General features: G+C 47.8%; 1 protein-coding gene across 3 annotated transcripts; it reads left to right on the forward strand.

Annotated features, from left to right (window-relative positions):
* The first annotated feature begins 2 nt into the window (after positions 1–2).
* PARVG (parvin gamma) lies at positions 3–27,868 on the forward strand. 3 transcript variants are annotated; one of them, XR_012633360.1, is made up of 17 exons: positions 3–57; positions 319–396; positions 1,182–1,263; positions 1,835–2,036; positions 7,979–8,080; positions 8,592–8,656; positions 11,646–11,748; positions 12,795–12,935; positions 13,347–13,462; positions 15,935–15,990; positions 16,884–16,906; positions 18,864–18,925; positions 19,038–19,106; positions 20,177–20,278; positions 23,931–24,003; positions 25,899–26,955; positions 27,660–27,868. XR_012633360.1 is itself a non-coding variant. In XM_074901736.1 (16 exons), the coding sequence occupies exons 5-16, from the start codon at positions 8,002–8,004 to the stop codon at positions 25,976–25,978; spliced, it is 969 nt and encodes a 322-aa protein (XP_074757837.1). In that variant the 5' UTR covers positions 3–57; positions 319–396; positions 1,182–1,263; positions 1,835–2,036; positions 7,979–8,001; the 3' UTR covers positions 25,979–27,541. The 3 variants fall into 3 exon arrangements, 1 of the variants encoding a protein (XP_074757837.1); XR_012633361.1 differs by lacking the exon at positions 27,660–27,868 and adding an exon at positions 22,448–22,684 and having other exon boundaries at positions 25,899–25,934; XM_074901736.1 differs by lacking the exon at positions 27,660–27,868 and having other exon boundaries at positions 25,899–27,541.

The raw sequence follows: 27,868 nt of genomic DNA on the forward strand, positions 1-27,868 counted from the left end.
TCCTTTTTTTTTTTTTCTTTGCTAAATGAACAAGCCTGTGGGAAGAACTTTAGAAAGGTGAGCTTCAGCCGTCGTGTCCATCGAGGGTCCTAGAGGGATGGTGGTCTGAGCAGAGATCTTGGGTTTCTGGCCCTGGTACAGGCGGTGGGATTGTGTGGGCAGACACAAGTGGGCTCTTCTGTAGGTTTCATCAGCTGCTTTGGGGTGGTTTTTTTAAAGTATTTTTAAATATTAATCAGCTACAGAATCAAGTTGTTCACCTTTTTCCTTCCCCATGAGAAAAGTAACTGAATTACACTCTCTGATACCACTCTGCAGAGGCAGGGGAGGGAAGCCTGGTGTGCTGAAACCAGTCCTGTGTGTGTCTGCGGAGCAACTGGGGAGCCAGAAGCGCAGGTGAGTCTGGAGTGACATTGAAAATGCCTGTCTGCTTCCCTTTGCCCTGGTTTGGAGAGCATAGAGGGGCTCTAATGAAGCAAGGCCGTGGGGAGGAGCAGGAAAATGCATTATGAGAACTTGTTGTTGGTGGGTGTGCTGCTGATTCCTTGAATTGTTCCGCAGTGGCTGTTTTTATGCGAGGGCCAGGTGTGTGTGTGTGTGTGAGGGGTGCTGTGGGAATGTACAGACAGACTCTGGGGGGGAGACAGGCATGAAATCAAATGCAACTCATACGGAATTTAGTGGTGTTCTACAGAAGACTGGATACTTCACGCACTGGTGGCAACATCAGTTTTTGGAGGAAAACAGATGCTTGTCCATCACGTGTGTTTCAGGGTTGTTCTTTTAGCCCTGACGCTGCTGGGTGAAGGAGGCTTTCAGGAGAAGTCCTTTGAATTGCCGGTTGAAGTAGGGATAGACCTAGTAATTACAGATGGATTTCCCAAAGTTCAATTCTTCCTATTCCCTCTGCCTACTGGTATGAAACTGGGTTTGTTCCAAGTTCCCAGTAGCATCCCCAACTCTTGTTTTTTCACTTACCGCATTTCTAGGCCGTGGCATGCACTTCTGTGGAGGCAAGAAGGTGCTCTGGGCCTTTGCTAATTTGATATATTGTTGTGCTTGTCACCTGCTTAGAAAATACAGTTAAGTTTGCCCTTTGATTAAGGGTTTTGGGTTAAGTTCTCGGTTACTAAGAATTCGTGGCAGCTGGTTTTCAACCTGCTTGACTTTATCCCATTTAGCTCACGCTGAACTGTCCCCTCCTGTCTATGGCATGGAGCAAAACCCAGGAGTCAGTCCCTTGGCAGCGTTCAACCAGAGCAGGTGAGTTACTGTGGCTGGCTCCTGCCTCCGCCGGGGCTTTCGTGGACTGCAGAGCTGCTTGTGCTTGCCGGGGGAGGCAACCAATGTAACCGGGACCTGAAGGAAATGTCCAGGGAAAGTGGTTGCTGTAGGGAGCTTTCCCTCTTCACTCAGCGATGGAAAAGGGAAGGAAGAGCTCCAGCACTGCCCAGGGGAGATAACTCTTGTCTCGGATGAGCGTTTTGGGCCCTGAGGTCCTTGGTTGTCCAAGGTTTGTCCCTCAGTGTCCTTAGATGAACTAGCTGTCCAAGGACAGATGAGTTCATCTCCTTCTGCCTGGGTTTCTCCTACCAGCTAGGTAGAGTAGTGCAGATCTGCTCTATAAAACACTCAAAGGACCGTGAGGAGATGTGACATAACCTGATGATTCTGTCTTGTCTGGTTTATCATTATGTGCAAAGAAGTGCCCCGCGAGCCGCCCCAGATGTGCAGCGCTGCCGTGGAGGAACGACCGCGTCTCTCTGAGACCTTCTGGTATTTCAGGAGCTGCAGGGTTGCACGTTTCCTGCATTTGTATTTCTGTTTATTTTAGTCTCCAGCAGGGACCAAGCACACAGCCAGTTGGGTTCCGGGGGTGGCCGTGGTTTCGTTTTGAGGAGCAGTCAGCGCCACGCCGCTTCCCCCTGCCCCGCGCGGGAGGGACGCTCCGAGCCGGGGCTCAGGGCCCCCTTCCCACCAGAGTCATCACACCTGCTCTTGGAAGAGCTGCTGGAGAATTCCGGAAGGAGAGAATAGTAAGTTTGGGAAACGGGACTCTTTTGGGTGCTTTTTAAAAATTTTTTTTTCCTTTAATTGTAAGACTTCCTCTGCCCAGCGTGGGTTGTTCTTGCTGAGATGACAACTCTTCTGTTGCTAATGAGCAAAAATGACTCTTGAAAAGTCTGGTACTACAGAAAGAGGTAAAAGTAAGTTTTAAACCAGGCACACAATGCATATTCTCATATTTTTCTTACTTATTTTTTTAATTCTCGTATTCTGAAGACAGAAATATTACTGTTAACACTAACATTCCCAATTAGTTTTTGTTCCCTCCTTTGTTTGTTCTATTCAGACAACTAGGAAATGCGTTTGAGCTAGTGTGGAGTAGGGCTTTTGTCTTTCCAGACAGGAAATAGCTGAAACAATTTGGTAACGTCGGTAAGCGCGTTGCATATATTCTACAGCTAGTTCGTATGCCAGAAACCCCTGGTAGCTCATTAATGCTTTATAGAGTATACCAGGGAGCTTGGTGTACTGTAGTGCTTCATAATATGTATCTGGGAGCCCGTTGTGGAAGAAAATTGAGCTGATCTGACCCAACTAGAGAATGAGTTGTTTTATCGGTGGCTGTGGCACTGCAATGTTGCGCAGTAGCCTAGCTCTTGGCCTCAGAAAAATTCACTTGTTTGGTTAGAAAAATTTAAATTAGAAATATTTACTTGCCTCAGCAGGTGGCACAGGAGAAATAAAACACCTCTTGACTTTAAAACAGACAAGCCTGCACATCTGTGAGCTCAGAGAATGAAGGGCCAAATTATGCTGTTTCATTTGAATGGTCAATAATTAAACCTCGGTTTTATTTTAAAATGTCATCATGGAATCCCTCTACAATCAGGATTCAAGCAGTTGTCCCCTACAATGATCTCTTCTCCAAGTCCTGATAAATAACGTGTGCAGGAGGCTGGGGAAAAAGAGTGTGTCAGTCAGAGCCCTGAGCGATGGGCAGCAGCCAACGTGGAAGCGCGTGTGCGAGAGCCAGCTCTTCCTTCCTATTTCTCATGAAACAGCCAACCCCAAGAAGGTGTCCAAACCCCGCCATGGCTCGTTTTATGTTGTTTCTGCAGCTTGTTATCTTTGAAAGGCTGCTGCCTAGGACCAAGCCGCATAGAAATGCAGCTTGCCACATGACGGGCTGCTCGCGGATGCTAATTACTAGTAATAAGCAATGAGTCTGTTTAAACGCTAAGGAACTGCAGTTTTCGGGCTCTGTAGTGGCTGTGGGAAATCAATATTGATAAATGGGAGGTGAAACACATGGGGGGAAAAGCAATAACTAGCTCTACAGACAAATGATGGGCTCCGAGTGGTGTGTTGCTGTTTAGGAATAAAATCCTGGGGATGTAACAGATAGTTCCATTAAAGTGTTGACACTCCGCAGTGATCCGAAAAAAGCAAAGAGAATGAGGAGCCAGGAGAAGGGACGGAGGACAACAGGGTGAAGGCAGCAGTGCAGGTCTGGCTCCCAGCGCTTCCAAACGGGGCGGGGGGGTGATGGAGAATTCCAGGAAAGGGGTGACCGGGACGGTCACAGGTGCTGCGGGGGGGGTTGGAGGCTCAGCTGCGGGCTCTGGTCCCTCGGGTTTGGGAAGAGATGACTGTTGAGGGTGTAGGGTAGTAGTAACGCAGTGGTAACGCAGAGTAGTGAGGGGGTGACGTGAAGAGGGTGACTTTGTGGGGCTGTTCTGTGCGTGGTGGGGAGCCGGGGGGGTGGGTGGGTCAGAGCAAGCGGCGGGTAGAGCCACGGCCGCCAGCTCCTCGCCACGGAATGGTGCCAGGTGGGTGTGTTCGAGGGGTGAATGGGAACCTCATGGGAAGTAAGTGTGCCTAAAATTAACCTGAATAAACCCTAAAATTGCCAGGAGCCAGTTTTAATTTAGGAAGGCCGAGCTGCAGGCTGTTGAAGTGTTTTAGGGAAGTATCTGTATATGGTTGCAGTTTGGTTTTTTTTCCTCCTAAGCTTCTGCTTCTGGGTGCTGTAAGGGAACTAGATACTAGGTAAGCTAGTCTTACCCAGTATAGCAATTTAACGCTCCTGAGTAGGAAACACAGGGCTGAGGCTCTAGAGGATGTTGACTTACACTATTGCAAATTCTTACTTTCAGGCCTTTCCTTATAGACTTGGAAATTTTAAAGAGTGGCTCCTGAAGTTTGTGTCCCTTAGCCAGAGACAGAGGATGCACAGGCAGGACACTTCACTTTGATGTGTAAATACTCAGAGAAGGAAGAGATACACAACCTGAGTATTGCAGCCAAACCGAGTGCAGGTTGTGGGTTACACAGACGATTGCAGAAGACTTATGAGCAGGACTTCCCAGGCGTAACAGCTGTCAGAAACCTAATTTAAGAGTACGTTATCTGTAGGTTGCTCTGTATTAATTAACTTTTCTCTCTCGGTTCATTTCATCTGGGCAGGCTCATCTCGGGTAGTTCAGTTGTTCCTCGGGCACTGAATGACTCAATTTCTCTTGTCTTATTTTACCAAACACCTTTTCAGAGACAGAGTTCAGTTTTGCAGCCACTGTAATGAAACTAATTCTCTCATGACCCTTCTCCCTAGTGGCTTGCTGGGAATTTTGTACCTCATTTGTTTTACCAGACTGATGTGCAAAAGCATCGAATCGCTGTCTTCTACCAATATTCTTGGCTTGGCAAAATCTGTGTTAGAACGCGTGTTCGTAATGCGCTTTGACCGGGGGCTTTCGTAAACCTGAGGGCGAGCCTGCAGGGCAGCACCACGCTGCTTGGCCTGTAAAGCTGTCAAGCAGACAAATGTCACTTTGAAAATTTTCTGTGGGCAGCGTGTGGCAGCATTTTCAGCAGCTGCCTTTGCCCTCCGTGCTTGGAGCTCTGGGTCCTCACAGCATCCCGCCTTGGGCACCCGCGGTCATGGCTGAGGCACAGCGCGGCTGACGGCACGGGGGGGGTACCTGGAGGAGGCAAGCCAGGCCCAGACCCTCGTTTAAATGCTCCGGATTGCTCTTCAAAGGTGCCGTGTCCACTTACCGCAGGGCTCCTGACATGGGCATCTGGGGTGGACAGGAGTCCTCTCCCCTGAACCCCTCACACGGGGCATCTCGCTTTCTGTTAAAGAACAAGGAGAGTCAGCCTCACCTCTCCTACGGTGGCCCCGCGGCACTGAACTTCAGAGACAAGGTGTGACCATAAATCTGGCCTCCAAAGAACCCCGTAGGCCTTAGTCTGGAGTTTGGGAAGGCAGGCGTCTGGACTGCGGCGCTGGGTGCGCGGGGGGTCACTCCACCTGACGTGCATGCCGAAAGACAAAAGCACACTTAGGATGTACAGGACAAGAAATGGATATTCATGTCATTTCCAAGAAGCACACACCTATTTCCAGAGAATCTAATGCATATGTTAATACATTGAGTAAGTACTAAAATCTGGGGAAGGATCTCTGAGGGGGGTTGTTGCTCTGTGGTGGTCCCTAGTGGTTGCTGAAGAGGTGTCTCTTGTGTCCTTCCCACGAACTCTGAGGTTTTTTCATATAAGGCCTCGTCTTGGCTCATTGCTCTGACTGTGAAGTTTCTCAGCTTTCTTATCTTTGGCAGCCACAGGTGTCTGTTGGTTTCTCTGCCCTCCCAGGGTTGTACCCATCACAGTGGCAAAAATGACGTCCTTGGGTGCGTTCTCATCTGAGGCCCCCCAGCCGTTAGCACCAACTGCTTGCAGGCAGCACCAGGAGAGCGTTCCCCGTCCGAGCAGGTCACACTCCCACCTAGAGAGCAGAGCGGCAGCCTGTCCCACGGGGGCCAGCAGCGGGTGCCATCTGATGGTTCAAAGGAGTATAAAAAGTCTTCCTGGTCATCGTATTGTGGTCTCCTCTGCTCTGGCATTCATAGATTTTAGGACTGTTGGAAAAGATGAGCTCTCTTACTCGTGGTAGTACATCTGCTGCCGTGACACAAACCACGTGCTGCCGGGATTGTCCCGGGCTCGGAGCTGTGATCCTCCCGTGGGTCCCTTCACCTCTGCACACAGCCATTTATTCATGTAGTTGCTGTATAGAACTCTGGTTTCTTGTACTGAAAGCAACACACGTATTTATTGCATGATGCTGGCCAGGCCCAAGGAGTGGTGGTGAAGGGAGGTAAATCCAGCTGGCGGCCGGTCACGAGTGGTGACCCCAGGGCTGGGTGTTGGGGCCGCTCCTGTTTAACGTCTTTATTGATGATCTAGATGAGAGGAAGGCCAGTGGCATCCTGGCTTGTGTCAGCACTGGCGTGGCCAGCAGGGACAGGGAAGGGATCTGAGCCCTGGGCTCGGCACTGGGGAGGCCGCCCCTCGCTGAGGGGGTTCAGTTTTGGGCCCCTCACCCCAAAAAGGCCATTGAATGACTCGAGCGTGGCCAGAGAAGGGCAACAGAGCTGGGGCAGGGTCTAGAGAACAAATTGTATGAGGAGCAGCTGAGGGAACTGGGGCTGTTTAGTCTGGAAGACACTTGAGAGACATTATCACTCTCTACAACTGTGTGAAAGGGGGTTGTAGTGAGGTGGGTGTTGGTCTCTTCTCCCAAGTAACAGCCACAAATTGCACCAGGGGAGGTTTAGGTTGGGTATTAGCAAAAATTTCTTGAAAAGGCTTGTCAAGCCTTGGAACAGCTGCCCAGGGAAGTGGTGGAGTCCCCATCCCTGGACGTGTTTCAAAGATGTGTGGATGTGGACAGGGTTTGGTGGTGGACTTGGCAGTGTGAGGTTTGCAGTTGGACTTGACCATCTTAAAGGTCTTTTCCAGCCTAAAGGATTCTGTGATTCTATAATACAGTTTGCAAACAGACTACTCAGATGCCACTGTCTAACTTTTTACTGAGTTTTGGCCTTTGCCAAGCTAAAGCATCCTAGGGGGTTTTTTAGTCTTGTGGACCTGACTGAAAACCGTGAAGAACGTGAGCATTGAGACTGCAAAAGCAAGCACTAAAACCCGAACATTTCCTGCCACGTAAGCTGCCTGTAGAGCCTGGCTCTGTCTGTGTGGGCCGCGTAGGCAGCTGACACAGCCTTACGTGCCCCTGGTTAAAGAATCCGAGTCCTCTGCGCTTGCCCCGTGGTTCGAGTCGTGGCATCTCGAAGGGTGCAAGAGCTCAGCGCCAGCCCCGTACTCGCAGATGGCTGCTGGTGGAGAGAGGGGCTTGAGCTGGCTCCCTGGTAGGGCAGCACGTGTACGTGGCTGCACAGCCCCCCCCCAGCTCCAACAACCCCCGTCCTTTCTCTGACTTCTTCTGTCCCCCCCCCAACAACTCCCAGCTGGTTTGCAGAACCTTGCCCATGGTTGTGTGTGTGTTGACAAGGTGTTTTCCCCACTCTGTTGTGTGTTGTCTTTCGAGGACATCTGGGCTGGGAAGGACAGTCGTTCTCCAATCTGTGTTTAAAATAAAAAAGCCTTTGAGAAGGCTGGTGACTTAATCTGACGTGAAGATGGGATTGTCTACCCAGAAACCCGTCGTCGTTTCCCCGCAGCTATTCCAGCTGGTCTAATAAAGGAAACTGCTTGTAATTCCAAGCCTGTCTCATTAATTTAGCTATCATAGTCTTGATTTAATACTCCAGTATTGGTCATTTTTACGGCAGATATCCATTGATACCTAGGAACTGAAAGCTTTTCATTTCAGTTGGAACAGGATTTTACTAATTAATTCAGATGAAACAGAACTAGATGGAAATAAGGCAAGTTTTAGTACTTCAGGGCTTTTTTCTTATATTCTGATGATTAACAGAAAAAGTTCTTTTTAACTTCTTTTTCTTTACACACATTTAAATACGTTTGCAGATTTTTTTTTAAGAGCAATCCACCAGTCATGAAGCAGTAACTGAAAAAACCCCTTCACTTCATTTTCTTCTAAGCCCTAATTTTGATCTTTACATGCCTTTACTCATGTTCCTTTTCCCCCCATGTTTTTTACCAGTTTACCAGGAGTGAGAAAAGACAATGGAGCCAGACGTTTTAAATGCATTTACCCAGCCTGTTGCACTTAATCAATTCCTAGCTGAGAATGTCATCGCTCAAGGTATGTACTTTATCAACCAGGACAAAAAAAGGTCCAAAGAATGACCCAAGGAACCAAGCAGAAAATGTGCAGTACAAATTAACTGTGTAGTTTTCAGCAGCAATCCCATGGATTTATCAGCAATGAGTAAGGTCTCTGTGTGTGCAGTTTGACTCCTGACTCTCTAGGGGCAGATCATGAAGAAGCACCACAAATTCTAGGTGATTCTTCAACAAAAATTTAAATTTCACACATAAGGATCTGACCAAGGTTGTTCTCTCCTTTCCAGAATTGTCCATCTAGGTCTTAGTGATTTGAATTACACTGAAGCATGATTTCCGACAGCAGTCTTAATAGTCTGATAGACCAGTGTCTTGCTCATAAGGAATCCGTTAAAATAAAAAAATGATAGTGTTTCTACATATGGCAATCAGTGATGTTGTGTAATATTAAAATAATAGCAGATTTTACAGCAAGTTTGCATCAGTCCTATCTGAGGACTGTAATGGATCTTGTTTGCTTCCTTTCATAGGTGAGAAGAAGAAACTTATAAAACCGACCTCAAGCAACAATCCCAAATTGGAAGAATTAAAACTGGTACCATTTATTTTTATTATATTGTTTAACCCTCTCCTCGAGTGGTTTTTGCCTGTTGTGTTGATGCTCAGCCCTGTAAATTCCCCACCCCTTTGGCCTCAGCCCCCCCAGGGATGGGGGCGAGCTCTGCTTTTGGCACTTGGGCTCCACACAACTAAACCAGAGCTTTTGCTTAAGCGTGGATGGCTGGAGGGGTACACAGCCAAGCTGCAGATGCCTTCGTCACCCAAGAGTGGCCACTGCTGTTGTGTAAAGTGGAGCGTAGACTTAAAAACTGAGTTTTTTCTTATAGGATACCTCTTGTGACTTGGGACGTGTGGATGAGCCACACCACAGGTACCCAGCTGCTACCTCATTGTAATGCTGCAGCACTGAGAATCCAGCTGGAACAACAGAGCAAGCTCACGTGGGATGTGCTGTGACTAAAGAGGGGTGTTCAGATGTGTGCAGCTTTGCTGCCCTGATCCCGTGCTAGCGAGCTTTGGGGTTGCTGGGGGGGTTTGGCAGCCTCCTGTGCCGTGGCACCGGCCTGATGCAGCCCGACAAGTCACCAGGAATTCAGGAGAAAAGCTTTCATTTGTTGTATGGGACACTATCTGCTTGAGGTAACTGTGTCACAGGAAGGTACTTTATTTCCAAGTAATTTTGAAGATCTCCCCTGTGTGTTCAGTCACCATGTTCCTCTGGTGGCACAGCCTGGGGGAAGGCGAGCAGACTCAAATTTCCTGTAAGAAAAGTGGCACATCTCTTATGAGACCAGCACTTCTCGTGTTACAGAAGTACTGAAATTGTTATAAATATTACCAAAACCAGCTTAGGCTATGTGCTGGTGTGTGTATTATATGGCATCCATAAATATGTGCATTTCTATATTACATTTCCTTAAACCTTCACGCGCATTTGATCAAAAAGATTTAATTTTTGTGTCAGGCTTTCACAATGTTTTTATACAAAAGAGAAGATCTGAAAGGTGGTGCTGCAAAATGCAATTATGTTGTCTACAGAGACACTGAATTTGTTCCTCCCAGACTGCGAAAAATGAAGAGCTTTCCTCAGTTTATGAAGATTTCTGTGAGCTTCAGCGCCTAATCCGTTTCCCATTAGAGACTCCTGAGACAACGTTCTTCACTGTCTAATTTCTTTTCTTTGGATGATGGGGAGGTGGAAATTGGATCCCAGAGGAGGCCACTGATCAGCTTCTTAATCTAAAGAGCTCAAGGCTCCTCTGGAGAAGAGATTGGGATGGAGAGGGAGACAGGGAGGTATCTTCAAGGGAAGCAAAGAAACTCACTTGGGAGAGAGTCTCTGTTCCACTGCATTTTCATTTTGAGGTGGCTTTGGGGAACTGAGGAATGTGAAATGGCTCGCTGTAGTTGCTATCAATATCGTACTGCATGTAAAATAGGGCATGGTTACATCTGGAAGTCAGGAGCAGACTTCTCCTTTCCCTGTTTACTCATTTTTAGAGAGATTGTTCTGCTCTGCAGCTGAGTGGGGCCCCAGCAACTGGCCTGAAAGCGGAGTTGTGTGAGCTGCGGGCTGAGGATGCGGCCGTTGGGAGCCGGGATCTGCTCGTCAGCCTCCCCTGGGCTCTGCTGGTGTGTTTGGGAGCCGGGACAGCGAGGAGGGGCTCTCACACCCCAGCCTCAGCGGTCCTTTCTGCTCGTCAGCCTCCCCTGGGCTCTGCTGGTGTGTTTGGGAGCCGGGACAGCGAGGAGGGGCTCTCACACCCCAGCCTCAGCGGTCCTTTCTGCTCGTCAGCCTCCCCTGGGCTCTGCTGGTGTGTTTGGGGCACCGCTCTACTCCTCACGCACCTAAAGCATCGCCAGGTCTTAACCTGGAAGCGTTAGGTGAGGAGCACAGCTTCTGCCCTTGAAAAGGATTTTTGTTTCATAGCTGAGGAGGTACATTACAGACACTGACAGATTCTCAGCTCAGGCAGCTGCTGGCACCAGGCATTTTTGTTTCTCGTGCGGTTTCAAGAATCTCGGAGATTTTTCGGGGGGTTTGTTCTTTTTTTTTTTGAAACTGCTTTTTACATTTTAGCTAATGTTGGCTAACTCATAGGGATCTGGTATGAATTTTCTCCTCTGTTTACAGCGAGTGAGGAGGATATTATCCACACAATAAACTCCAGACACTCACTTGTAGCAATAACAAGCGATACCCATCCCTCTTCTGAGAGGTTCTTGTTAACAGCCACCTGGGGCTACTGCTCTTCAGTTCTGCTTCAGCAGGTCGTCTTCCCTTGCTGTCAGCATACGTGGATAAAACACACGCTTGGGCAAGTGCTGAGGAGCTCTTCTGGCCTCCTGTGCAGAAGGAGGGGGCTGCGGGGCCAAGGGGACGTGGTTCCTTTGCAGCTGTAGCCAGCCCTTGGCTTCCTGAGCAGCTTCCCCTTGCAAAGACAGGAAGGATATTGGAACGGGCCATGGGAGGACTGCTGCCTGAGAAAGCAAAATAAACAGAACACTTTTTTTTTTTCCCCACCCCCAAAAAAAAGGTATTTGGAGACAGGGTAGTACAAAATTGCAGAAAGAAGAAGAAAGCAAAAATAGGAGAGGAAAGGGAGGAGTGCTAGTGACGTGGATGGCTATGAGAAACAACCAACAGACTGAGTGAAGCCTCTTTTCTTACAAACCTTTGTATGACAGTTGGATTCGTGTGAATCCTGTGGTGTCTAACGAAGGCAGGGGTTGGGAGGGGTGCTCTGTTGCCTTTTCCCTGATGGAAGTGGGAGCCGGATCTGTCTCTTTCTACAAAATTCATAAGTGGTGAGATACTGTGTCTCGCTTGAAAATTAGGGAGAACTAACTGCTGCTTAACTTCCCTTTAAAAAAACCCACCAAAAAGCACAAAGGAAGTGGAGGCTGAGAGCAAACCGAGATGTGAGATAAAGCTCTGAAGGGTGAAACACAACATAGCACTGGGTGCTCTGCTCTCTGAACAACAAGAATGTAACTGCCAGCTGCTTTGTTTTCCTCCGCAGTTACTGATCGACTGGATTAACACAACGCTGAAGGAGGAGCACGTAGTAGTTAGAAGTCTGGAAGAAGATCTGTATGATGGGCTCGTACTTCATCATCTTTTGGGTAGGCTGCTGCTTTGAGTTCAGCTTGCAAACACATCCCGGGGAGGTTCCAGACCAGAGACTAAACCTGGGGAAGTGGCAGTGGTGTGCTGGAGCCTCGCCTCTCGCTAGCGGGGGCAGCGCTGCACTCTGCACAAATGCCTTGGGAGGATCTGCTATTGGTTTTATCCAATTATTTTTCTTCTAAGAAAGTCTTTTTACCTGCTAATTAACGTAATAAAAAGGTTAACTTTGATGTGTGAAATTACAGTGCCTCTGTAGGGGAGGAGGGCTTCCTAAGCCAGGAGCACAAAGGTGACTTGTGATGCTACCAGAAACGTTGGATGGAATCAGGACTATAATTTATATGTTTCCCTGCATAAAAAAAAAAAAAAAAAAAAAAGAAAAGAGTTCTTAGTCTATAAAGCACTGGGCTGGAACTGGAACTGATGAAAATCTGAGAGGCTCTCTACACTACGAGGTGCTTGTATAAAGATGTGGCCTCTTGGAACAGCCTGTTGCTCTATTTCTATTTTTCCATCTCTCCTGTCCCCACTTCATTTTTCTTTTCCCTTTCACCTCTTTGGGCCTGTCTTTTACATCTCATCTCCTTTTCACTGAGGCTGAGGGCAGCAGCATGAACAGGATTGGCTTATATTCAGAGTTACTTGCCTGAGCAATGAGCTGGGCTTTTTCTATAGATGGGAGTTGATGTTGCCTTTGCACACTATCTGCAGGGAAGATTCGCTTGTTGGATTCCTGTAGCCTCCCCTAGGAAAAGGAGGGATGTGGAGTGCCAGGGTTGGGGGATGATGCAGCAAGGAGTGACTTGAGTCACTCTTCTGCAGAGCTTCACTGACTTTACTGAGGCTTTCAGAGCACGTAGGAGTTTAACAAGGCATGCAGCTGTGGGACGTGGCTCTGTGAAAGATATTAAGCGGTATCGAACATTTAAAACAAGACTCTGTGTGCTGTGCTGTCATTTTATGTTTCTGATTTTTTTTTTTTTTTTTTCCTACGGTGGTGTTAAAATACATCCTTCTCCTTCCTATGGACTTTCTGTCAAAGAAAACCTAGCATCTCTCAAGCTGGATGTTGACAAGATCGCATTAACAGAAAAAAAACAGCGACAGAAGCTCTCTGTGATTCTGGAAGCTGTGGCTAAGTGTTTGCAACTGGAGGAAAGTCAGCTGAAATGGAGTGTGGAATGTAGGTGCAGAAGTGAAATCGGAGAAGTTTATCCATCACAGGGCTCCCTCTGTTGTGAGGCTGCTGTGAGGCAAAGGCAAACCACAACAGTAATTAAATAACCTGTTTTCAATTACTAGTTGAGTCAGAAGTGAGACAGGAATATCTGACCCTGCCTGGGTCATGCATCCTCTAAGCCTGTGGCTTGTGGGCCACTTAAGAGCCCTCAGCATCTGTGTGATGTCTCACAAAAAGGACTTTTAAGATGTATTATTGCTGAACTGTGATATTATATAACCCCCAGCCTGATGCCCCACCTGTGCTCTGGCCGCCCATCGCTTCGGGTTCCTCTGCGCAGGGAGTCTGTGGTGTTAGAGTGAGGTTTATTTGTTTTGCACACTAAATGTTGTTTTCTTTCTTTACACGGGACAGCTATCTTTACAAAGGACTTACTGAGCACACTGCATCTTCTGGTTGCAATAGCAAAGCACTTCAAACCCAGCCTGGCCATGCCTCCAAATGTTCAAGTGGAAACAATCACCATTGAGGTAATTGGAGTTTCAATATTTGCTGCAGTAGATTCCAGAGACCTTTCACAAAACGAATTTGCTTAGAATTAGGGAGAAATGTGCATGCTGATGTGAAGGAGATTCTTGTGTTTTCTGTGAACTGTGCCTTTAATTCCTGAGTTTGCTGGCCTAGACTATCATTTTGTTCTCAGTTCAGGTGCTGTGTCTTTCAAAGGGTAGAAACACCATGCTGCTCTTCCTCCTTGATCAAAAAAGGAACGGTCCAAACTAAAAACAGCTGTTCATATCTGTAAATAAGAAAAAAAAGAATTTCTGCTGTTACTGTCCCTTAAGTGTTCTAAAACAGAGGCCTGCACTTGCAAATCATGACACTGGTTTAATGCTGAGGATTTATTTCTTTAGGGGAAGGGATTTTTTACTCCCTTCCACTGGGGTCACATTTTCTTATTTTTCTGTACAAGCCAAGATCTATACGCTTTCTTCCTCTAATTTGTTTCTTAAAGTCAACTCTGGGACTTCAGGGGGACATCAGATGTCCCACAGTTGGGTATATAATTGCAAAAAATTAGCACGACTGCGTTACAGTTTTAACAGGGTTCGCAATTCACAGAATCATCTAGGTTGGAAAAGCCCTTGAAGGTCCTTTGATGGGGACCACCACCCCTGCCCTGGGCAGCCCATTCCAACGCCCAACAGCCCCTTCTGCACAGAAATCCTTCCTCAGAGCCAGCCTGACCCTGCCCTGGGCAGCTTGAGGCCATTCCCTCGGGGCCTGGCGCTGGGGCCTTGGCTCCAGAGACTCACCCCCCCTCTCTGCCCCCTCCTGGCAGGGAGTTGCAGAGGGCCAGGAGGTCTCCCCTCAGCCTCCTCTGCTCCAGACTGAACCCCCCCAGTTCCCCCAGCCGCTCCCCAGCAGACCTGTGCTCCAGACCCTGCCCCAGCTCCGTTGCCCTTCTCTGGCCACGCTCGAGTCATTCAATGGCCTTTTTGGGGTGAGGGGCCCAGAACTGAACCCACTCAGCGAGGGGCGGCCTCCCCAGTGCCGAGCCCAGGGCTCAGATCCCTTCCCTGTCCCTGCTGGCCACGCCGGTGCTGACACAAGCCAGGAAAAATTCAGTTGTGTTGGCAGCCCAGCACAGGGTCTGTCTGGGGTGACCTAGTGCTCTTCCCTCTTTGGGAGGATCATAACTGGCACGGAAACTGAGTGTGCCCTTGAGCTACGTATGTTGTTTTAGGAGGTTTGAAAGTGTCCTGGAGGGGCAGGTTCTTCTGGGGCTTGGCTCTCCAAAGGTAGCTGTTGTGGGTCCATCCCAGCTGAGCACTTTGGCAGAGGAGAGGTCTCTCTGGCATCTAACGGGTGTCCCAATGGTGCACGGCTGCCCGCGTTCCCCTTCTGTGGCTCTGACCAGAGACAACCCAGACTCTGAGGAGAGCAGCCCCCATGGCGTCCCGGGGGGGCTGCCGGTGCCTCGATCGTCTGTGAAACCGCAGCATGGGAGGGTTAACCCTGGCTGAGAGTTAACCCAGGCTGTTCACCCTGAGAGGGTGGGGATGAGTGATGGTGTGGTGCTGAGCTGGGTCCCCGTGGCAGAACTCAGCGCCCCGATGGGAAGGATAAGCGTTGGGTCAGACGTGAGGAAAGCCCAGGTAGGCCGAGCTCAGAGGAGAGGGCAGGGGCAGGGGGAAATGTTGAGGAAGCCCAGAGAAGCCCTGGCCTTTGTGACACGTGTGCCTCTGCCCTGGTGGGGCTGGGTGTGCTCCTCTCCAGCGAGGAGTTGACCCAAAAGAGTTGGCTCAGTATGTAAAGGAGGGGGGGGGCAGCAAACCCCAAAGGCTTTTCTGTGCTGTTTGCCAGGTGCCTGAACAAAGCAGCAGGCATGCCCATCCTCTCCTGTCCCTCCAGGCTGTCGGTTGGGTTGAAGTGCTGGGTTTTTGATGTTTTGTGGAGTGCTAAGATCCTTATAGAGGAACAAAGACACAAGGACATAAGCAAAGATGCCAGGTGGCTTCAGAAACAGTAAGAATTGCCAACCTCATCTAAGCAGTCCACCAAAGCCAGCTCCTCTGCAGGGGGGATTCGTCAGTGTGTGGCAGGCCGTGGCGTGAGTCTGTTCGAAGGCAGAGGGGGCCACCTCCAGTGCTGTTAAGACTGGAGAATCCCCCGTGCAGGGAGGTGTGCCGGGGGGCTGCCGCCTGCCCAGAGCACTTGGCGCACCCGTCGGGTCTCCGTGTGAACGCGCCAACCCCTGAACTTCCCTGCGTGAGCGACCACCTCCCCGGCTTCCTCTGCTGGGGAACTCGGCGATGCTGCTCGGAGAGTGAAGGGAGCAGCAGCCTCTCAAAGTGCCGGTACTAATTGTGCTGGGTTTCCTGTAGAAATGCCCTCTGGGAATCGTTTAGGCAGCAGACAGGTCATGAAAGTCTCATTAATACCGATTTTTTTTTTTTTTTGCGCAACAAACCCAAAAATATTTATGGTCTTTTCAACAGAACACCTCCAGAGGATTAAAGACAGCAAATGCAGTGGAATATATCACAGAAAACAAGTAAGAGGGGATAGATCTGGTTTTTACACTGTCAATCATAAATGAAATATTGTGGGTGTTTTCCCCCTTGGAAAAAATAGCTGGGATCATGCTGATGACAAAAAGCGTAAACCCAGGCATGCATATGCATGCGAACTGTTTCTCTCATCTATTTCCTTTTTTTTCCCCCCTTTTCAGATTCAGTATTATGGTGTAAGGCCCTTCTTTACTCTTTATATAAACTTCTCTAAAATAAGTTTATGGCTGTTTCTGAGGCTTAGTGTTTGTCATTTCCATGGAATATAGTAACAAATATAATAATAAAAATAAAGCACTGTAAATTTATTTGTCCCGGACTAAACTGGAAATTTTCTAAAGCCACAGTGGTTTAAATCTACTTTTAATTTATTGCCATTCTGTCATTAAATCAAGAGAAAGGAGGCAGCTCATTTCTTATTTTACTGTGGAAGAAAGGTTTGAGCTTGCCAAGTTTGAGAGGTACTGTCATTATTAAAGGAGTTAAGTAGTAGGATACCATTTATATACTGAGAAAATACGGACATAGTTCCAAGAATTGGAAACAGATTTTCCTACTATTGTCCTTCATATGCGAGAACATCTTCAGCCTCTAGTACCGTGAGCAGCTTGTTGGAAGAGGATATTATGGACTGTGCTTATAAAACAAACGTGCATTGGTCTGTGGGCCAGGTCAAACCTCATACCCTTCCAAGGGCCTGTACAGACAGACGGTGTGCTTAAACACGTCTCTGGGAAAGCTGCTCTGACATCAGGTTGATGGCTCTTTGTATCTCCTGCTTTACGAGGGAGCTGATGGCCCCGATAAGCTTTGCTGGTGAATAAGATTAGTTCTGCTGAAAGCTTTTTCTAATTTTTGCTTTTTATTACACTTTCAGAGAGAATTTAGAAGCGCAGTCAAGTAAGTACTGGTATCGCCACGTTCAGTGGTTCACCATTACGTGCTGTTCTGATCCTGTTTTAGCTCCTGGTCCAGTCAGTGTGCTCTCACTGGAGTTCATGGAGGTCCATGGATTTCTGGTAGTGTTTTTCTCCAGATGTCTTCTGTTAACGCCTGTTCCTATAAACATAAGATAGTTTGCAAGCTGGGGGGTCACTTTGCCTGTGGACTACGGGCAGCGGATGGGAGGTGAGACAAGAGATGACACAGTGGGTTGATGGCCCAACGGAGAAGACCTGGTTGGGAGCAAAGTATGTCTTGGATCTACATATTGACCTCGTTCACTGTTGGAACTATTTATGAGCATAATGGCTTGAGAATTGTGCTTCTTATTGCTACCAGTTTCAATGTAGTTCCGTCTCTGCAGTTTGCAGATGAGATTTTGAAATCTGCTGGTGCTTGACGGTGGACGGCAGCTCAGTGAAACCCAACGTCCCCAGAGTTTTTACCCGTGGGGCTCTGGAGGGCTGTGAAACACTTGGGGTGAAAACTGTCCGGCTGCACAGGGCCTGCAGAAGCTCTGGGCACTGCTGGGGCTTCGGGGTGAGCTGCTGCTCCTTGCTGCAGGGGAGCACGTTGCACCCCCCGTGAATCAAGGCAATCGTTTTAATTCCCTGCTGTGCCCTTTGCGTGAGCGTTTGCATCCCTTGCAGAGGTGCAGACTATGTTATTTAATACGTATTTATCCGTTATTCCACCGAGTGGTCTCTAGTGTGGGCTGAAATCCTGAAAAAAACTCCCTGTAATTAGGCATTTTTTCCAGTGGGCTGATTCTGCTGCGAAGAGAAATCTGCAGTTCCCTCTTCAGAATGCTCTCTCTGTTTCTGACACGGCTTGCTTCCCAAAGGAGAAATCCCAAAGCGTGGCTCCAGAAGAGGGCTCTCGAGGTTGCAAGACTGTTGCAGGTTTCAGAGCGCTGCTCAGCGATTTGTCTGAGGGATTCACCTGTTCCCTGACACTGCTCCTGCAGCAACCCCCTGTCAGGGAGAGCCGAGAAAGCTGGGGAAACCCTTTCTCTGTCTGGGTTGTTTTTTTTTTTGCAGCAGCAGAGGCTTCTGTGCCTCCTCTGTCTTTTGGAAGGAATCTTCTCTAGCAAAGCTGTCTTTGCTTTCCTGCGTGGTAGAAACTGGCTCCCCTTTTTGTTACGCTGCCAGAGTGCCCCGGATTTTTAAGGGCCTTTCAGATGCTGTGTTGGTGCTTGACCCAGAGCAGTCCTGTGGCCAGGCTACGCTGAGGGGACGTGTCCTGCTCTCACGAAACCTGTGCAGAAAATGGAGGTGGGGGGGTGGGTGTTCACAGGGACGTCCATGAATCTCATTGCCCTGGAAATCCTTAAACTGGGGCTGGTTCTCTGGGGCAGGGCTGCTGGCCCCAGCTCAGCACCTGCCTTTGAACTGGGTGGCAGCACTTGGTCATTTTTGAGGTCCGTGAATTTTAGGAGCAAGGCCAGTGTCTCCAAACTCAATATCTGGTTTGGGGTGTATTGAAGGAAAGGGGCTGTTTTTCTGCACGTTTGATGTAACTGACGTTTCTGTTGGGGAAGAGCAGTAAAAGGTGTAGCTCTTCTCTGCTTACAATCATTTTTTTCCCAGAGGTTCAGGGTTAAAAAAACATAACTGAAGAGAGATAAAGCGTGGAGATGCGAAACTTAGCCATTGCTCAGAGTGGTGGCAGCACAAATCTTGAGAACTTCTGCAGGCAAAAATTGCAGAGCTGAATGAAGTAAATTGTTTTCTCTGATGTAGTCAGCCTCCCTGTCACCCTGGTCTGATAAATACAAAAGCAGAACTTCTTTCCCCATCTCCCTACGACTTTTTCTCCTCCTTGGCTTATAAGGTGTGAACACCTTACTCCTTCCTTTAAACCTCCACTCTGGCAGTTATTCCAAATAATACAAATTAATGTTGTTTTGATACAGAAGGTGATGCCTTTGATGAATTATTTAGCCGTGCTCCAGATAAGCTGGATGCTGTGAAAAAGGTAATTTACTTTTTAATAGACATCAGCGTTTGTAAGGTAAGGCATAATCCCTGACTTCACTGAAAAAAGTTCTCTTTTCTTCCACCCTCTCCTCCCCTTCTGTTTTCCTCAGGTGTTTTTGCAATTCGTCAACCAGCACGTTGGAAAATTAGGATTAAATGTGAAAGACATCGAATCTGAGGTAGCCTGCTCTAAGCTGCATGTTAACCGTGTTTTGTCAGCCGTTCCAGTGGTTCCTCTCTCCATTAGGATTCCTCCTTTTTGTTGTAGTAATTTGAAACTTGGCAACGTCACAATTATTTCTAGCTTCAGGTTAAGATATCAGGCTTCAGTCTCTGAAGTTTCTGCTGGTAATAAGTAATGAAAAAATAGTGCTTTGTATTGAATGCTGCCCTTGTAATGCTACAGGGAGTAATTTTCAGAGTCTACCTCACTGCTGTGGATACTCTTTCTGTCAGGATGGAAATCAGGGTGTTCTGGCACTCAAAGCCAAGCTGGTTGCTGGTGTTTAGTGGGTTTCAGTGCTGGATTTGTTTCACGGTAGGAAGGCCTGATTTTCGTTACATTTCAATGTCCCATCCTCGGAACGTTGAGCTTCTTGGAAGTCCCTGAGATGCCAAGAGGAGTGCTCGTCGGGCACGGCGGGATGCCCGGCCTGGGCATGCCCATCCCTGGCTGTCCTCCCCCCTGCTCCTCCGGGGAGTGATGGCAAAGGAGCTCGGGGACATCCCTGGTGGCTTTGTCATCCCTACTTCTGCAGGCACGCAGGCAGAGATCAACCCCAGCTCTTACTTGGCTCCAGGCGCCAGAACTTCGGTGCAGCCGCAGCGCCCGTTCGTGCCGCGTGGGTGAAAAAGCGGAGCCGTGCCCCCCTGCTCTTCTGGGTTTGCCTGGTGGGCAGCTCTCAGGAAGTTTTGCAAGTGTTTTGTCATCAGTCTCAGGCACTAGACACAATTTTATTTATTTATAGTTGCGCGTTTGTTGCTTGTGGTTGCCTGAAGTCTCCTTGTATCTGGAATAGTTTGGTTTAATGACTGTCCCTTCGCAAGGTCCTATTTCCACTGATAGGAACTTGGCAGCCTGATGTAACGAAATACAAAGTTCACCGTAGAAGAGGTTGAGGGAGCTGAGTCATTAGGCTGCCTGCTTGCCAGAGCAGCATTTAAATCCCTTTATCGCTAGACTGGCATTTATTGGAGTAGTTTACTAAAAGCCAACAGAATAAATAATCACAGATCATTCTTCATCCAGTTTGCAGATGGAGTTATCTTACTTCTGTTAATTGGACAACTGGAGGGTTACTTCCTGAATTTAAGGCATTTCTTCCTGACTCCAGCCAGCACCACGGAGATGGTAGGTTGTTGTTTAGTTACGTAGAGCTCGAGGCTTCAGGCATCTCATGTGTTTAATGCTCCGGTGTGTCGGTGAAGAGCTCTGCTCTTCACGTATGAAGTCATGTTTTTGCACAGGGTTTGCAGGACAGTGGTTTGAGAGAGCACGAGTGCAGGCGCTCAGTGCTGCTAAAATAACCTGGAGCAGGTTGGTGTCTTCTTCAAAATCCATTATTATCTGGTGGGAGGCAAGCTGTTGGTACCTGCATTTGTTTGGCAGTGCTTCCGAAGCCTTCCAGGGATACCAGAGGCTCTGACGGGGGATTGGTATGCTGTCTCCTACAAGCCTGTCCTGCAAACAACATTTTTAAGTGGATAACGCCTCCTGCAGAACAGAACTGGTTCCTTATATGTTTCCTTATGCTGTCCTAAAAATATACCTTAATCAAGGCATGACCAGAACATTTTTGAAGGCCCCTCTGTGCTTAGGAAGCTCATGAGAATTTACATCTTTTCCTCCCCCGAGGCTGTAACCTACCCAGCCAGACTTGCCTGACACCTCTTTTAACCTCCACCAGGCAGATTTCATCAGTGCTTTAAAAAAAAAAGGTGGCATCAGCCAGAAGGTAGTGCATGATGGGCTGCCAGTGTAAATGCCTCCTCCACAGGTGTAGGATGTTGATGTATTTTGAGATATTTCAGATATTTTCAAATTCTCTCTGGTGGGTAGGGATTTTTCACTTGGGTCACTGAATAGCTCTGAAAATCTTGAAACCGTAGCTGTTTTTCCTGGGTTGTATTCAGTTAGATTTCTGAAGGTGGAACGTGTCAGATCCTTTTTGCTTGAGAGCTGCCTGAGAAGGGACTCTCTCCTCTGGCGTGGTTTGTGTTGCAGCTCCCCCGCAGACGAGGCTCTTGGCTGATTCCTGACCTCGACACAGTTTGTCTCCCTGGGCAGTGTTTATTTGTAATAGAAATTCTCAGAGGTCCCGTATTCATTAATAACACTCCTGGGGAGGTTTCCATCAAAACATTTAAAAGCACAGTTGTCTGAGACCTAGGTTCAAATTTTGTTACAAATTCACTGCTGTCACTTGACGTCTGTTTGAGGGATTAGGAAAATTCAATTTTTTTTTAATCTAAGGTGATTCAGAACAGAAAATATATTTTGAAGGGTTTAATCAAACAAAATCAATGCATTTCCTTGCAGTTGATTTTCTTCCCTTTCTCCCCCTCCACTCAGTTTTCAAAATTGTTTGCTCCGGTTCATTGACTTGGAAATAAATTTTTAACATTTCCATTAACTTTTTTCAGAGGAAGTAAATGAATTTTCTTTTCTTTACTTGAAATTACATGGATAACATTTTTGGTTTTGGATCAGCCCTGCTGAAGCCTCACAAATCTTTTTCAAGAATTGAGGTACCCCTACACTTCAGGTGCAGGTCAGAGCTCAGGTCTGGTCACTGCCCTCGGAGAAGAAGGTGACGTGGTTGGGTACCGGTTCATTAAAATCTCTACGTCCTAGTAACTTCATTTTAGCAAAGTTACTTCCAAGTACTGGGCTTATTGTAGAACAGTTTGCCAGAGTGGTATTTACCATTTGTTTCTCCTCTGGTGTTCATTACACGATGAAAAGCAGGATGACAATACAACTAAAAATACCGAGCGACCATAGTTCAACTGTCATTTGCACATAAAATACGTCTTTCAGTTCCCCTGTGCTTTCTAACTCCCTGTCATTTTAGACGTTAATTGGTACAGTAAAGTATGAAAATGTAACCTTTGCTGAGATTTAAAACACGTCATTTGTGTTATAAAAATGGTGACAACCGCCGGCACTGTTGTGATGGGAGCGGCGCATCAGCTTTCATTCAAGCTGAAAGCTGGTGGCTCAGAGCTGGGACGTGCTCCTCGGGGAACGGGGGGAGCCGTGGTGCTGGGGGGGACACGGGAACAAGAAATAGGGAGGGCAGGAGCCCCTGCCAGAGGGCCATGAGGCACGGGGAAAGCAGGAGCAGAAATTTGGGAGGCGACCCAGCTCCAGGTGCAAGAAGACAAGACTGTGCGTGGGCAGGTTTGTTGCAGGTTTAGTTTATTACCAGAAGATGAGGTTTACCAGTAACTGTAAAGAAAGTCCAGCTCTGGGCACTCGTGTGTGTATTCTGAGATGAAGCTTACAATCTCCAAATAGGTCAGGCTGAAATCAGAGGTGAACCTTGTGCAGTCAGGAGATGAAGAAGATGATGAAGGAGGGGCCCTGTGCTTATCAAAACTGTGTGAACTCGGTACTTCTGCCAAAACAGCCCCGAGCTGAAATACCCCAAATGTCCTGACCTCTGTCTGCTCGTAAATCCTGGAGAACTGTCCAGCTCTTTTGAGTCTGGAAGCGCAGCTGGATGAAACAACTTTTCTGTATTGCTCTTCTCTGGTAATTATCAGTATTTCTGTCTGAAGATTTATTTTGAAATCTGCACGTTATTGTTCCTTGCACATCTCATCTGCATTACAGAGAGGGAAATGTGTCCCTTTTACCTGTGCCGGTTCATTATGGAAACGTTTGATTTATTCATTCTTGATCAGAAAACTGTGTAGCTCTGTATGAGCTTAAGCTCCCCTGTCTGCGGGCTCTAAGAGGAAGAAAAGAAGCCCAAATCCAAACTGTCAGTCTCAGTTACTTGTAAATCAGAGAAACAGGTAAAACACAAATCTATTGCTTCACTTCAGAGCACACAGTTTCTGCTTGGCTTATGCGTGGGGGACCCCCGTGCTTATTGTCAGGAGATAGCAGGGAACAGCACGGCAGCCGTTACTGATGTGCCTCCCAAAGGAGAAATTCCTCGGTAGCCTCAGGAATGTATGAAGAGACAACCTGAAGTTCGTTCAGGTCTCATTACTTCATTAGACGAAGGGAGCTGGCTAATTACCAGCCAAGTAAACAACTGCCCTTAAGCTTCAAGAAGCTAGTAATGGGATGTTATATTACCTTTAAAAAATCATTTGTGACTACTGCGTGTGTGTGTGATCTTGCTTTTATGTGGGAAATAAGAGAGAAAAACAAGTGAGGGAAAAATCAGAAAAAAAAAACCAACCCTCAGCCTTCATTCACAGACATGGGCTTAACTTCTCGTGAGTAATATTGATATCATCACTACTGTTACTGTGTGTAGACATCTTCAGATGTTAAAGCATAAACTTCCAGCTCACAGATACAGCTGATCAGAAGATTTCCAATCTTTGTAACTCTGAATTAAGTGTAGAGAACATTTTCCTCATCTATTTTTTTTGTTTGTTCCAAATGTAAACATGTGGGCATTGTTAAAAAAAATTAAATAAATATCTGTGCTTGTGTTAGGTGCAGTTAGGAATCTAGGATGTCTTCCCTGTGGAAATATCCATTAACCAAGACTTTCACATGCAAGGTCTATTTTTAAATAAATGGATTCTTCTGCCCACCTCATGGGATACGTTTTGCTGGAGATGGATTTTACATCTGATTTTATATGATAATCGGTAGAAATTCTGAAGAGCACTCCATCAAAACTAAGGAGATGAATATGAGTACATATTTATGAATCAGTATCTTCAGCTACTAGAGAAACACTGTTCTAAACCCCCTGGCCACTGCACCGTCAGGTGAAAAATATTTCCTGTTCTATCGATCTCTCTCTCGACAGCTTCACAACGTTAACCTTGCGTTGGACTTGCTGACGGATGGGGGTCTTCTGAATTTTTCTGTGAACTCGGAAGGTGAGTCATGACACACAAACTTGTCTGGAGTAGAGCTGCTGCTATCGTGGCTTAGTAAAAGTTAGGGTAGTTGCAGTAGGTTCTGCAGAGGGACTCTGACACGTTTCGTCTAACGGCTGCCCCATAGCTCCTCGTTCCGAATTAATAACAGTAAAGCTGAAAGTTGGTTTGAACAATCTTTATTTCTATACTAAAAATGTTTGGATTTCCATACTAAAAATGTTGGGTTGTTATAAGTTCAGTAACTTTACACTAAACTTAAACTGTTTAATAAGTCAGTATTTGTTAAAGATTTAAACCAGTGGCAGCTCCTAGGGAAATCACAGCAGCTGAGCTGGAGGGGAAGCTATTTTCCTATCTCATAAAAAGTTTTAGTGCATTAAACCCAAGCTTGTTTCATGTGGGAATACACCTTGCAGAATATGTCATGAGAATGAGAAACACTGAGTGCTCTGTTCAACCCCAGAGGAGCTGGGGGGTCAGTCTCCTGAATGCCAAATACAGAGGTTTGAAGCTGCTGTTCTGCCTAGTTCAGACCTGGGAGATGAATGTTGGTCTCCTACATCCAAGTGAATGCTTTCATCTCGGAGTTAATGTACATTCGTGTTCCTCTCTCTTGCCTCACCACCAAAAAAAAAGTTTCCTTTGGATGAATCACATTTTTCCAATTAAAAAAGTGCTTCACAGAAAGATTTCTGACCAGCTCCGCGTGGGGTGAGTGATGTGGCTGCATTAATGGGCGGTGCTGGGACTGCTCAGCCTGACCCCTTGCAACGTGCAGGGCACGTAACCTTGTTGTGGAATGAGGAAATCAAATCTTTATTAAAAATAGAAAGCATTATCTCTTCCCCTGTTGGTTATCCCTGAGCAGGTGGGTGCGTGTGTTTGGTACGTGGCACCATGGAGAGGGAACGATACGATTTAGGACTTCGTTTTTTTCTTTTGATTTCTTTTTCCACTAATGCTTTGGTGATGTTGGCAGCTCACCTGATGGGCGGGCACAGTGCAGGCTCTTGGCCATCCTGCCTGGAGCTGGGAGTTTGGGAAGCTATTGATGTTAACTTTGAGAAAGGTAATCTGTGTGAGCTCAGGTCTCCGCGCTGGGATCCCCTTTCGTATGGAAGGAGCTAAAGCAAGCTCGCTGTCCTTCCCGCTGGCTGTTCTGCGCTGCCTCAAATACAGAGTTGATCACTAAGAAATACTGGTGCCACCATCTGCAGGTCCTTTAGCTTCGCTGGGAAAATCCTCAGCTAGTGATTGTAGTTAATATGATTGAGGGATACTTATTACAGCTGCACTACTTAGACTGCTCAAGGATCTCATTTACTGGTGTTTCACTGTTAGTCTTTCTCCTGGTGATTTACAGCACTGTAAGAGGAACAGTAAACCCTCGAAATCAGTTAGCCTCTTCCATTCCAATTATTAAATACAAGAGCAGTTTGTTTAGCCAAGAACCCGAAAACTAAATGAAAACAAGAAAACAGCCAACAGCAGACAAATGCTGGAAACGTTACAACCCAGAAAAATAAAAGTGTCAGGTAACTCCCAACGTGATTCCTGCCATAGAGGAATCATAAAAGAATAAAGCTGTAAAGTCCTATTAAATTATCTCCTCTGTTCTCTGCTAGTGAAGAATTATTTCTTACTATGCATTATTTATCCTGTCTTCCAGCAAGATAGTGCAGTGAAGGTCCCTTTTCCTTAAGTTAATTTAATAAATAAATTATTTGCTAGCTCTGTAATTCCTGTGTTGCTTCTCGGTTACAATTAGGTTGTCTAAGTTCACATTATAACCGGAAAAGGTGGAAGATTCTCTTTGGCAGTTGCAGTCTCTTTCTATTCCAGGGTTTGCTAATACTTCCCGTCTGGTTTTGCTGTTTCTTGTGTATCCACAGACATTGTGAACGGAGATTTGAAGGCTACGATGCGGATTCTGTATAGTTTGTATTCCAAATACAAGACCAAAGAAACATGAAGAGCAAGGCCAAGAGCTTGGGCTGCTTTTTTTTTTGCCCCCCCCCCCCCCCCCCCATGTGCGTTGTGGTCTGATTTCTGGATTCCCAGCACTGCCCCTGTTTGTGTGTGTGCCCGTGTGTGGGACACTTGCTGTACTGGCACGGTACCTGCACGTGTGTGTCCCTGCCAGGTGTCACATACACTGAGTGGCTGTAAGCACCTCTGTGCCCAGGGCCACTCTGCTGGGTGATGCTGTGGATCTTGCTCCAGCCCCGTCTCTCGTTCTCTCCGAGCCCCCCCTAATGCTGCAGAGACGTGCAACGTGTGTTTTTTATGGACTGTGGATTCTTTACCTCTGGAGATGAATTTTCAGGATCCCAGAACCATCTGGGTTGGAAAAGCCCTTGAAGCTCCTCCAGCCCCACCGTGACCCTCCCCCTGACCGTTCCCAACTCCCCCAGATCCCTCAGCGCTGGCTCAGCCCGACTCTTCAACCCCTCCAGGGATCCCGGGGACTCCCCCCTGCCCTGGGCAGCCCATTCCAACGCCCAACAGCCCCTTCTGCACAGAAATCCTTCCTCAGAGCCAGCCTGACCCTGCCCTGGGCAGCTTGAGGCCATTCCCTCGGGGCCTGGCGCTGGGGCCTTGGCTCCAGAGACTCATCCCCCCTCTCTGCCCCCTCCTGGCAGGGAGTTGCAGAGGGCCAGGAGGTCTCCCCTCAGCCTCCTCTTCTCCAGACTGAACCCCCCCAGTTCCCCCAGCCGCTCCCCAGCAGACCTGTGCTCCAGCCCTGCACCAAGGGGAAGGGAAGCTGCTGTTGCAGCCTCCCCACGTCCCTGCTTCTGCTTCACTCTGGAAACCAGAGGAGTGAGGGACCCACCACGGCACCTCTGGGCAGATTGCAGACACGCTTGAAGCTCAACTTTGAAACCTTCCTCAGAGAGGTGGCCAGCTGCTGTCGCACAAGAGGACGTGGGTTGAGCGCCAACTGAATAGGTATCTGAAAGGAAATGTGACCTTAGTGAGTGTTTGATAAAAGTTTTGCCATTTGCCTGCTTGAATATGGAGAAGGGGCCCAGGATAACGTGCTGGCCTGAGACACTGCAGTGCCAGGGGTCCCCCGCGCAGCGGAGGGAAGTTGCCCTTATTTCCCTGCTCAGCTCCTGCCAGACTGCGGCCAGGTCCAGGCTGTCGCAGCAGTAACGGAACGTCTGAGGAGTGGGAATGCTGGTCCCTGTGTGGGGTGGGCTGTGGGGGTGACGGACACGCTGGGCTTTCCCTCCGGTACGAGGTGGGCAGATGCGGGCCGCCCCTGCGCCTGGGAGAGGCAGAGGCTGTCACGGGGGGAGCTTCCCCCTCCCCTGACAGCGCTCTCATGCTGTGGGGGCTCTCGGGCTCCTCTGAGACTCTCTCGGCTGCATTTGCCCAGCGACCATCCCCAGGCACCCCCGCAGCTCTGCCTGCAGCACTGGTAGCCACAGTAGCCACTCCTGCCTCAGGAGTCTGGAATCAGAACTTCAAAACCTCCATCCACTCCCTTGACCTGAAAATTATGACACATTTGTGTTGCATAAAGCTTGAGATCTCATTTTAAAAAAAAATTAAAAAAATGTTTTGATATTATTTTGGCTTCCATCTGAACTGATTTAATTTCCTGTTGTCAGTGGCTCTGACATTTGATCTCCGATCTCTGTGTCCAGGGGAAACCCAAGCTTGCCTAGCGTGAGGGCTGACATTTACCGGTGAGAGTCTGTTGTGTCTAGTCCTGGATCCCAGGGCCCGAGAGGGATCCTCAGATCGCAGCGCTGATAAGTCTGCCAGTCACGCCTGTGAAAACGGTAACACCGCACGGCTGCTGGAGGAGAGGCTTCCGCAAACGGCCCTGAGCCTCATCCTGTCGGCACCAAGA

This window comes from Athene noctua, chromosome 3 (assembly GCF_965140245.1).
Source record: "Athene noctua chromosome 3, bAthNoc1.hap1.1, whole genome shotgun sequence".
NCBI classification, from domain to species: domain Eukaryota; kingdom Metazoa; phylum Chordata; class Aves; order Strigiformes; family Strigidae; genus Athene; species Athene noctua.

Coding starts and splice junctions, on each gene's coding strand:
- PARVG (XM_074901736.1), top strand. CDS start 8,002: ATGGAGCCAGACGTTTTAAATGCATTTACCCAGCCTGTTGCACTTAAT. Junction 8,081..8,591: donor TGAGAATGTCATCGCTCAAG/GTATGTACTTTA, acceptor TTCCTTTCATAG/GTGAGAAGAAGAAACTTATA. Junction 18,926..19,037: donor AGCTGGATGCTGTGAAAAAG/GTAATTTACTTT, acceptor TGTTTTCCTCAG/GTGTTTTTGCAATTCGTCAA.